Source organism: Limulus polyphemus, unplaced genomic scaffold (assembly GCF_000517525.1).
Source record: "Limulus polyphemus unplaced genomic scaffold, Limulus_polyphemus-2.1.2 Scaffold8979, whole genome shotgun sequence".
Taxonomy (NCBI): domain Eukaryota; kingdom Metazoa; phylum Arthropoda; class Merostomata; order Xiphosura; family Limulidae; genus Limulus; species Limulus polyphemus.
Window position 1 is genome coordinate 4,246 of NW_013674589.1, and position 12,008 is coordinate 16,253.

The 12,008-nt window shown below is 36.2% G+C and overlaps 1 protein-coding gene across 1 annotated transcript in view; it reads left to right on the forward strand.

The window, feature by feature from the left end:
- LOC106475680 (dynein beta chain, ciliary-like) overlaps positions 1 to 12,008 on the forward strand; it is a gene marked incomplete at both ends in the record, with an annotated part of 22,520 nt that overhangs the window by 2,244 nt on the left and 8,268 nt on the right. Inside the window, 5 exons of the mRNA XM_022379738.1 lie at positions 581 to 760; positions 1,032 to 1,133; positions 3,733 to 4,041; positions 5,090 to 5,325; positions 10,925 to 11,047. Of these exons, the coding sequence (XP_022235446.1) occupies positions 581 to 760; positions 1,032 to 1,133; positions 3,733 to 4,041; positions 5,090 to 5,325; positions 10,925 to 11,047 (950 nt within the window). The remainder of the gene's footprint in view (positions 1 to 580; positions 761 to 1,031; positions 1,134 to 3,732; positions 4,042 to 5,089; positions 5,326 to 10,924; positions 11,048 to 12,008) is intronic.

Below are 12,008 nucleotides of genomic sequence, written 5' to 3' on the forward strand. Positions count from 1 at the left end.
TCGGCCTACAGTTCGTTTTTGTTTGTGGGAAAGTTTTTCCCTCTACTCATCTTACTTCTCAAGCTCTCGGTCTACAGTTCGTTTTTGTTTGTGGGGAAGTTTTCCCTCTACTCATCTATCTTCTCAAGTTCTCGGCCAACAGTTCGTTTTTTGTTTGTGGGGAAGTTTTTCCCTCTACTCATCTTACTTCTCAAGTCCTCGGCCTACAGTTCGTTTTTTGTTTGTGGGGAAGTTTTTCCCTCTACTCATCTTACTTCTCAAGTCCTCGGCCTACAGTTCATTTTTTTGTTTGTGGGGAAGTCTTTCATGTGGTATTCTGCACTTTGATCCATCATTAACTTTCTGCCTTAGATATTAAGATTTGTTTCATTTTAAGACTTGAAAGGAATCCCCCTCTCAAAAATATAATTACAAAAATAAATATATTTTTATCAGAATGTATGAAAATATTTTAAAATATTGATAACAACAAATCTTTCAGCAATGGTATGTTTTAAAAAAAGCTGTCCTAACCTATCAAAAATCCTCAAAACTGTTTTCCCTCATGCTGTAATTTTTAAAGGTACTTATTTTCATTTAGGTTGACGCTTTCCTGGATGCTTTAATCAACTTTGATAAAGAAAACATTCATGATAATTGCCTTAAAGCCATCCAGCCTTATTTGAAGAATTCAGAGTTTAACCCAGACTTCATTGCCACAAAATCTAATGCTGCTGCTGGTCTTTGTTCTTGGGTTGTAAATATTGTTAAGTTTTATGAGGTAAGTTTTAAGTTATTTGTTCTGGTTGACATTTACTCGAAACAACAATGAAGTGGTTAGAAAGTATTCCACTGTGAAATAACCTTAGTATCTTTGAGTGTAAAAATAAGAAACAAAAAATACCTGGAAAGTTTTTCTACTGTAAAACAATCATAGTATCTTGAGATAATAAGAATTTCAACAAGTAAATGTCTAGAATTTAGCACTGTGAATAGATAAATCAGCTAGTGAAAGAACTATATGTGTAGTTTTAGAGTACTTTTCTCTGTAGGTGTTTTGTGACGTTGAACCAAAGAGGAAGGCTCTGGCTGAAGCTAATGCTGAATTAGAAGCAGCAAAAGAGAAACTTAGCAAGATCAAGTCAAAAATTGAGGTACTAAAGTATTGATTACACCTGTCTCAAGACATACAAAAGTAAAAAATTACATGTAGGAACCACCAAATAAAATTTTATTCCTTTGAGACCTGCTATGTGGGATGTATTATAAAAAAAACATTCTTGACCCATCAAAAAATGATGGGTTGAAGTTTTGTAAAAATAACCCGTGGCCCCTGCCCTTCCTTCAGTGAGCTCTGTTCACCAAACTTCATCATCCCCGTGGCCCCCCACCCTTTCTTCAACGAACCTTTTTCACCAAACTTCCCCTTCATCATAAAGAAGAGCAATCACACATCAAGAAAATCAAAACAATTTTCAAATTCATTCTAAATAAAATCAATAAGATTGGGGCAAAGGTAAGATTATCTTTCCTATGTTAGAATTTATTAATTAACTAATGAAGAATATACAACCAACATCTTGTAGCCGAACTCAAACAGTTTTTATTGACATGGCAGTAAACTTGTACGTGTGCACCATTAGTGGCTCTCAGCACATCTAACCGATATTCAATGTCAGTCCACATTCACTGCAACATGTCCATATTTACAGTGAAGATGATGTCTGTTATCCCAGTCTTTAGCTCCACGGTGTTTGCTATAGGTGTGTGATATACAATATCCTTAACATACCCCAATACTTGTTTCCTGTACCGGCTTCTGTAAGTATGCTGCATCACAGTCACTTACTTGGTCACATTGAGCCTTTTCTTGCATGGTTGCCATTTTATGGGGTAACACTACTCACTGGAATGAAAAAAAAAGACAATAGAAACTGTTTTAGTTGAGCTATAAGGTGTTAATAACTACATGGTTTTATTATTTAGTAAGTTAATTCTAAAATAGGAAGATAATTTTGGACCACACTGTATATATTTTAATTAGCAGATAAATTGTAATATCATGCCAAAGTTCAGGACTTCTGTATAAATTTATGAAAATCGTATGAAACTCTTATTTAAGTTAATTTTTTGTTACTTTTCAGTTTATTCTCCACATTATAACTATCACACATCCAATGATATTTCACACATACCAGAACTTTTTCTTCTAATTACATCATATAACCTAAAAATTCCAGTTTAAATGCCAAAAAAAAAAAGATGAAGCATCCAAAGCCAGTAGATCACAAATTTTAAGCCTAAAAATTAATTTCAAGCATCATTATTAATTTAGACTAATGGCAATTTGTTTGGGAGAAAGAAAGAAAGAAAAAAAAATATGTTTAATCCAAAATAGAAAAAAAAACTTCATGAAAACCTCATAAAAACATGAATTATGGTAACAAAACTCTAACTTAGATGTTTTTAGAACTCGCCAAGAACTTTGAAATATCTACATCAAGCTAAGTGTATGCATAAACCAAAACATAAAATGATGTAAAAGAGTGAAATACAAACCAGCCCTCATGAATGTTTGAAGTATTATATTACATACTTAAGAGAACAATAATTGGTCATTGTTTTGTTGATAAGCCACACGGACAAATGTAGCATTACCAAAAGACAACTGGCTTTTATAAACATTAGATTTATAAAAAAAATTTCGTTTTATTTTATTGTTGTTTTATTAGTTTAGTGTCCTAGACCTTTTTTATAGTCTGGTTATATTTCTTCAATACTTTGTATATTTTTTGTCATGGACATAACGATATTTTGGATAGTTTTGTATGTGAGTTATATCCATTCAAAACTAAGTCTTCTTTGTTTTGTTTTTTTGTTGTCTTTCATTTAATCTGGCCCAGCATGGCCAGGTGGTTAGGGCGCTCGACTCGCAATCTGCGGGTCGCGGGTTTGAATCCCCGTCCCACCAAACATGCTCGCCCTTTCAGCCGTGGGGGCGTTATAATGTGACGGCCAATCCCACTATTCGTTGGTAAAAGAGTAGCCCAAGAGTTGGCGGTGGGTGGTGATGACTAGCTGCCCTCCCTCTAGTCTTACACTGCTAAATTAGGGACGGCTAGCACAGATAGCCCTCGTGTAGCTTTGCGCGAAATTCAAAAACAAACAATCATTTAATCTACTGAAGGTGTTTATACTGTATTTTGGTTTTGTCATAAGATTGAGTAGAGAGCAATAGAGATAAAACTTTTCTAAACCCTCATTCTCATAAATTATTTGTAATTTTGATTTATTATTATTGTTATAACCTATTTTGTTAACATCATTAATATTTCTTAGTTTGCCATAAGCAGTTCGTACAATTCTGATGTTGTCAATGCCCATATATTGAAACATATAATAGTTTTATATATATATGCACAGTTACTAAATATACTCAACTATACCTAGTGAATATACAGTTGTGTAAATATTCTATAGTATCATTTATTTAGTTAGTTTTTATAGATGTTCTTATCTAGTTGATTTTGTGGGAAATGCTTCATAAGAAGCATTATGGGATTAAGTACTAACAAAAAACTTTTTATTTGTGCATGTCTAAGTCAATTTTTTGTATTACAAATTTTGTGCTTTCTGTATTATGTTTGACAGTTGATAGTTTGTTTTAAAAACATCTTTAATTTAAATAATATCTACCTCTTGTAATATTACTGTGGTTGTTATATACATGTTAACAAAGAAAATTTTGGGTAGGACCTGGAAGGAACCTTAAATAACTTAACTGCTGAGTATGAAAAAGCCACATCAGAAAAGCTTCGTTGTCAACATGAAGCAGAAAATACAACTCGCACAATTGAATTAGCCAATAGGCTTGTTGGAGGACTGGCCTCAGAGAAAGTCAGATGGAGCGAATCTATTACACAGCTGCGTGAACAAGAAAAGATGCTGCCCGGAGATGTACTGTTGACTTGTGCTTTTGTGTCCTATGTTGGCTGTTTCAGTAAGCAGTATAGATTAGATCTAATGGAAAAGCACTGGCTTCCCTTTCTTCAGTCCATGAAGGTAGTTTTAAAGATAAGTTGAATGTAATAAAAGTGTCTTATCAATAGACTTATCACTGATGTTGTTCATAACCATTTTATTTGGTTACCAGTTTTACTTGTTTATAGCCTATTATTTGGTTTCTTACTGAAATTAAAAAATGCAGGATTTTAAATCACTGATGTGTTTCTAGTCCTTTATTTGGTTTCTTATAATAATTAAAAAATCCAGGATGTTAAATCTTTGTTGTTGTTTCTAATCCCTTATTTGGTTTCTTATTGTAATTAAAAAATCCAGGATGTTAAATCTCTCTTGTTGTTTCTAATCCCTTATTTGGTTTCTTATTGTAATTAAAAAATCCAGGATGTTAAATCTCTGTTGTTGTTTATAACCTATTATTTGGTTTCTTATAATGATTAAAATAATCCAGGATGTTAAATCTCTGTTGTTGTTTCTAGTCCCTTATTTGGTTTCTTATAATAATTAAAAAATCCAGGATGTTAAATCTCTGTTGTTGTTTATAACCCTTTACTTGGTTTCTTATTGTAATTAAAAAATCCAGGATGTTAAATCTCTCTTGTTGTTTATAATCCTTTACTTGGTTTCTTATTGTAATTAAAATAATCCAGGATGTTAAATCTCTGATGTTGTTTATAGTCCCTTATTTGGTTTCTTATAATGATTAAAATAATCCAGGATGTTAAATCTCTGTTGTTGTTTATAGCCTATTATTTGGTTTCTTATAATGATTAAAATAATCCAGGATGTTAAATCAGTGATGTTACTTATAAACCCTTATTTACTTTCTTATAATTATTAAAAAATCCAAGATTTTTAATTATCAAAGCCCTTTATTTGGTTGTTATTTTTAACAAAAGTTCAAGGTTTTTATATCCTTTCAGTTAGCTAATAGTATTTTTTTAACACACATTTACATAAACAACATTCAAATTAGTATATAAACTAGATATGTTCCTTTGTTTGGACATTTTTCTTAAATAGTGTAAATTTGTTGAGTAGCCACATTACAAAATGGAGAGAATTTGATTCAAAATGACAAATTTCTTAGATTCCAATTCCAATTACTGAAGGCCTAAACCACCTATCTCTGTTAACTGATGATGCTACTATTGCTCAGTGGAATAACGAAGGGCTGCCGGGGGATCAAACGTCAGCAGAAAATGCTACAATTTTAAATAATTCCGAACGCTGGCCGTTAATTATTGATCCCCAGCTTCAAGGAATAAAGTGGATAAAGAACAGATATGGGGAAAAGTTGAAAGTTATTAGATTAGAACAGAGAGGGTGAGTACTCAACTTACAGTGATGTAATATAGACACTTTCAGTTGATATTTAATTCAAAAGCTGGCCATTAATTATTGATCCCCAGCTTCAAGGAATAAAGTGGATAAAGAACAGATATAGGGAAAAGTTGAAAGTTATTAGATTAGAACAGAGAGGGTGAGTACTCAACTTACAGTGATGTAATATAGACACTTTCAGTTGATATTTAATTCAAAAGTTTGTTTAAATGTAACATTTTAGTAAAATATTTTGTGATCATTATATGAGCTGATGACCTCATGAGAGTTGGAAGTAACACTGAATAACTGTATTTGTACTGGCAGTAACATACCTTTAGACACTTTGGTATGAAAACTGATCTCTCCTGGTTCGTTGAAATATTAAAATGTTTTACAATGATTTCTGACAGTGACGTCTAGGAAACATTGATGTACAATGGATGATCACTTTTCTACAAGTTTAGACTGAAAAATGTAATGATTTGCAGAAGTTTTGAAATGTGTATTTTTACTGATCTTGTATGTGTTTACATTCTATGAGATGTGCTGTATGTTATGTAAATGGAAGCAGAGTTAAATAAGACTTTACAATATAAGTTTTTTCTTAAACTTTTCTCTACCACAAGAATTTCTTTCTCCAGTACAGGAACCTATCAAATTTGCAGCTAAAGACATTTTTAATATTCTGTTTTCACCTTGGAGTCATTCCCTTTTTATCTTGGTATGACAGTTATTAATCTGACACATATATATGTCCTTCAGATAAAATATATAGATCTTTTTAATGTGTGTTTTCCAATACAGTACTTCCCTCTTTTCATAAGATTAGCTATTCTCTTTCATTGCTGCCCCCTATATGCGAACTTTTCCTTTACGCATTCCACCAATAGGAGCATAGTATGCTCAGGTGACTCCCTCTATGCACCTCTACCAAACTATCACTTCTCTTGTGGCAGCGCTTGTCTTGCTTTTAGTTTGAGCTATAGTTATTTCTTGAAGTGGTTATAATATTTTATCATACCCAGTTTTCTTGAACGTTACATTACTTCTATCTAATTCTCATTGCCTTTATTTAATACATTTGCTGTTGTCAACTATTGAAGCATGAAGTCAATGTCACCACTTCAGGTGTCTCAATTTCAACAGGCGCTTTATCACAGGCTTCAGGTGCGGGCGACTCGACGGGAGATTTGTTTACATTTATGCGCAGGGAGATTAAACATTACATGGGTCAACCTTTATCTCCAGCAATTGCCCCCCTTCCTCCTGCACCTGTTGAACCTGTGCAGGCTGACAAGGATTTTGTTGACCTGTTTCCACTTTCTGAATTTGCTGTGCCTTCCCATACCTTTCCTGAGAATTCAGTTCGGCCTTCCACAGTTTTTCGGACTATTTCTCAGGTATCCCTCGCTCCTATTTCTTATGACCCAAGTCCTTCCTTACTGCATGAACTTTCTTCCCAACCCTATTTGGTTTTCCTCCATCCACTGACATTTGGGTCCATGCTGAACAATTTGTCTTTCAGTTAGCATGCCTTGTCCCCCACAGGCTTCTGATCAGTCTGCCCTCACTTGTCATCATGCAGACTGTTCTTATCTCGACTAGTAACTATTGGGTTCTGTTTTACCCATTTGGGGGGTGGGCCCCAAATTCCTTGTTAGTTTAACCCATGCCCAATTTTCTCATCTATGTCTTACCCTCCTGAGGGGTTTTCTGGGGCCATCCTCTCCCTCTTTACCTCCATGTTGGCTCATTTGTCATCTTCAGCGTTGGCTTTACATACGTAGTTTCTCTGTTGTTTGGACCTTTTGGGTCGGGATGCTGTCTCATCAAGGGCCCGTTTACCTGCACCTTATCTCTGGGATTTACATGTAGCTTCATTTTTACGGTGTTTCATCTTTGATACAGTCCCAGAGCCTTTGGAATCTCGGGTGGCATCAGTCCAACAACAGTCTACCCTTTCCCATCTGATAGCCCGTTTCTCTCAGTCGGAGCCAAGTGTGGCACCAATTCTGGTTTCTCGTCCCTCCTTCTTGAGGTACCACAGCTGGTCATTTTTCTTGATGATGCACAATACGTTACCAACAGTTCAAGTCACTACCTAGTGGGTTCTGATCCAGCGGTAGCTTGACTTGTGGCCTTTCTTCATCAATGGCACCCTTTCATCAATGATGTTTGGGTTCTTCAAGTTTTGTATAAAGGATTCAAGATCCCATTTCATGCCACATCTCCCTTGTCCCCTGTACCCGTTTCCTTCCCTTCACCTTGGGATCATGTTGTTTGTCAATGTGTATCAGAGGCGATGCAGGACCTCCTCACTCAACAGGCTATTGAACATATTACCCATCATTCACTGGGGTATTACTCCCGTCTATTTGTTGTTCCCAAGAAAACCGGGGACTGGAGGACTGTCATCAATTTATCCTTCCCCAATTACTTTGTTCACCTCATCCGTTTCACCATGGAATCCCACCTCATCCTCTGGTGGGTATTTTTTCTAGATTTATGAGTGACAAAGATGGGCATCACCAATGCTTATCTGCATATTCTTGTCTCAGCACGGTATTATCCATATCTCCTATTCATCCACAGGGTGGTGTACCAGTTTTGTGTCCTACCCTTTGGGCTTGCTTCTGTACCTTATATGTTCTGTTAGGTGGTCAGGGTTTTTGCTCATCATCTTCATGACCTGGAGTTGCGTTTCCATTATTACATGGACGACTGGCTTCTTCTGGCCCATTCTGATTGGAAGCTGACCAGACATACTCACCAGCTGCTTGGATGGGCTGGTTAATCAACTTGGAGAATTCCTACCTACATCCTACCCAATAACTTATACATTTGGGTGTCTTTTTCAACACTCACCTCAGTCGGGCCCAACCTTCTCTCCAACTCCATTCTATGGAATTGTCAGTTTGTCATAGTCTTCTCCCTCACTTTCTGCACGAGAGGTTATATCGCTTTTGGGAATGTGGTCTTCTATAACACTGCTAGTCTCTCTAGGTCATGCACACATGTGATCCTGATTGTGGACTCTGCAAAATCGATTAAACCTTGCTTGGGATCCCTTGGATGCTCCTATTACATTTCCTTCTTCCCTAGCAGATGATCTGATTTGGTGGTTGGACAAGACTCACACATTGGTTGGAGTTCTGCTTTACGAAAGCATCCCTTCAGGGCTGGGGTGCATGGGTCGATCACCAGGAGGCTTTGGGTTATTGGTCTGTAGACAAGCTGTCATTCCATATCAGTCACCAAGGTGGCACCCGGTCAAGATCCCTCTGTTTTGTACATTGGATCTCTATTGTGCCCATGTGCACCACATTCGATTAATTGCATGTTATGTCCCTGGTGCTTTCATCCTAGTGGCGGACTGTCTTTCTCACCCCGGTATTCCTCTCATTGATGCACTTGCCACTGTCCTTCTTTTAGTCCCCAGTACCTCATTCTCAGACTTTGTTTGTTGATGCCTTCAGCCAAGATTGGTCACACAAATTCCTATATGTATATCATTCTATCCGATTGCTTCAGTAGGTGGTTTCCCTAATACATGCCACTCCATGCCAGGTTCTTCTGATAGCTCCCTATTGGCTGGCTCAACCGTGGTTTCCTTGTTTGCACCAACTACAATTATTCTCTCCTGTACCACTTCCCTTATTCCCCAACCTCCTTCGTCAACCCCAATCACCTGTTCAACATCCCACCATTCACATCCTTCGTCTTTACGCCTGGCTTTTGTCTGGTCCTTGGCAAGGAGATCTAGTTTCTACTGTCGTGTAGCTTTCCATTTGGCTCAATCCATATATCTTCTATAGAAGTATATCAATGGAAGTGGAAAGTCTTTCACAAATGGTTCCATGCTCGTGGATTTCCAGCTGCTTGACCTACTGTGGCTGGTGTCTGTGAGTTTCTCATGTGGCTTTTTGACCGGGGGTCTTTGATCCCCTCGATTTTATGGTATTGGGCAGCCTTGTACCATACTTTTCATCTTTCCCATTACCATACAATCTTCGCTTTGCTTGTCCTTAGCATTTTAGTCTGTTCCTTCCAGATTCATTGCTTTCCCCGAAAACCTACTTTTCCAAACTGGGATATTAATTTGGTCCTCCATTCCTTTACTTTACCTCCAATTGAACCTCTTTTCTTCATGTTCTATGTTTCATTTTTCCCTTAAAGTGTATTTCCTTTTGGCCTGTATTCATTGACGGTCTGACTTATTTGCCATCGATGTTACACGCACACTTTACCACCATACCTGTCTTCTCCTTTATCTAGATCGTTCTTTCCTCCCAAAAACCTCAGCGCCTCAAGAGGGTAACTCTTCCTTTTTGCCTATTTCTCTTCTCTATATTTCTTATCTCTACCCTCGTCCCAATCCGGATAGACTTCAATGTCCAGTGAGTGCCCTTCGTTGCCAGCACGGCTTCCTTCCATGGTTCCCATTCCCAACTCTTTATCCCGTGGCAGTCTTCTTCGTCTGGAGGTCTATCCCCTTCTACCCTGGGATCATCATTTGATACAGTTGGCTTATCACCCTTCCCACCGGAATGTTTTCAGAGTAACTTCTCACCAAATCTGACACCTAACCTTTTCCCCTTGCTTCTTGTCTTCATTGGCCTTTGGAGGAAATCCTGCAATTGGGCATGTGGACCATCCCTAACATGTTCATCTCTCATTATTTACATATCTTGGTTTCATCTTCCTTGGCTGTTCTTCAAACTTCGATGTGACTCTAAGACTGGATAAGTCTCTCTCTTAATGTTTTATTTTATTTCAGGAGCCCATCCTTACATGGATCCCGCTTTGTGGCAAGTGGTGCCTGACCAGGTATTCTTTAACTTTAAATTGACACTGTACAGCCATGTTGACTTAAGCTTTATCTTCCATGGCTTCGCAATGCTCACCATTGAGGTGGGGTATTTCACAAGATCGCTTGTAGGTGCATAACCTCACGATTTTTGCTTCATAAATTTGCCTGTTTCGGACCGTACCACTCATAGACTTCATAGGTAAAGCAGAAGAGGATAGCTACTCATCCTTGCTATACCTCTACTGAATAAATCAATATGGTCTCAAAATAGGGTTTTGTGATCAGCCATTGCACTGTCTCAGGTGATGAAGTTCCTCCGGATTCTCCAATGCATTCTCACCCCCCTTTTCTTCTCGTGGAATATGGGAGTCTTGAATTAGCATTAAAAATTAGTCAGTAATCAAATATCTTTTTTTTAAATTTACAACTCACCAAAATACATTTTGTGAGATATAAAAGTATTCCTTTCACTCCAAATTATCGTTTTTACTTTTAGTTACTATCTCCTAAATAAAAAAATAGAACAAAATAATTTTGTGATTACTAAAAACAACTGAAAGAAGTATGTTTTTGTATTCATTGTATTAATATTGCAAGAAACTTCAACTTAAAATATATGGTTATTTGGAAAAATACTGTATTGATTTGTAGCTATATAATATCTATCTCTATAGCTGTATAATTATAAAGAGGATATTTTTTATATGAATTAAACAAAGATACATATGTTTTAATTTTAGGGCATAAATATTGAAATTATCTAAAGTTATAGTTTTTTTTAATGTTTAGATATTTGGATGTGCTTGAGCAAGCAGTGTCCTCGGGATGTACAGTCCTGATTGAAAACCTGGGAGAAGCTGTTGATCCTGTTCTAGACTCGGTTATTGGTAGAAACACAATCAAGAAAGGAAGGTTGCCCATTATATATTTGTATCTTAACTTCCATTATGTAGACTTCATTACAACTTACTTGTGTTTAGAAAGAAGTACTAGTCATCCATATGGACATTTACAATCCCATGATAACGATAAAAACCATCTTGTCCTGTTTATATGGGAATGTATATATTTTTATATATGAATCAAACCATTATAAGTTAACTAATTTGAGTGTTTATAACTTAAAATGGAACCAGTCAGATACATAGGGTATGTTATTTCACAAATGCATACATTTTTCTTACTACATACAAGCATATATTACTGAAGAGCTTGTGATAAAAAGTTATTTGTTGTTGGTAGTGGTTCTCTCTAAGTAATCTGGTAATATTGTGTAGTAAACAGAATAAATAACCAGTCCCTTCATACATAGGTTTTAACTCTTAAGTTATTTGTTGTTGGTAGTGGTTCTCTCTAAGTAATCTGGTGATATTGTATAGTAAACAGAATAACCAGTCCTTCATACTTGGGTTTTAACTCTGTTGTTGATAGTGTTTCTCTCTAAGTAATCTGGTAAGATTGTATAGTAAACAGAATAACCAGACCCTTCATACTTAGGTTTTAACTCTGTTGTTGGTAGTGTTTCTCTCTAAGTAATCTGGTAAGATTGTATAGTAAACAGAATAACCAGACCCTTCATACTTAGGTTTTAACTCTGTTGTTGGTAGTGGTTCTCTCTAAGTAATCTGGTGATATTGTATAGTAAACAGAATAACCAGACCCTTCATACTTAGGTTTTAACTCTTAAGTTATTTACTGTTGATAGTGTTTCTCTCTAAGTAATCTGGTAATATTGTATAGTAAACAGAATAACCAGTCCCTTCATACTTAGGTTTTAACTCTTAAGTTATTTGTTGTTGGTGGTGTTTCTCTCTAAGTAATCTGGTAATATTGTATAGTAAACAGAATAACCAGTCCCTTCATACTTAGGTTT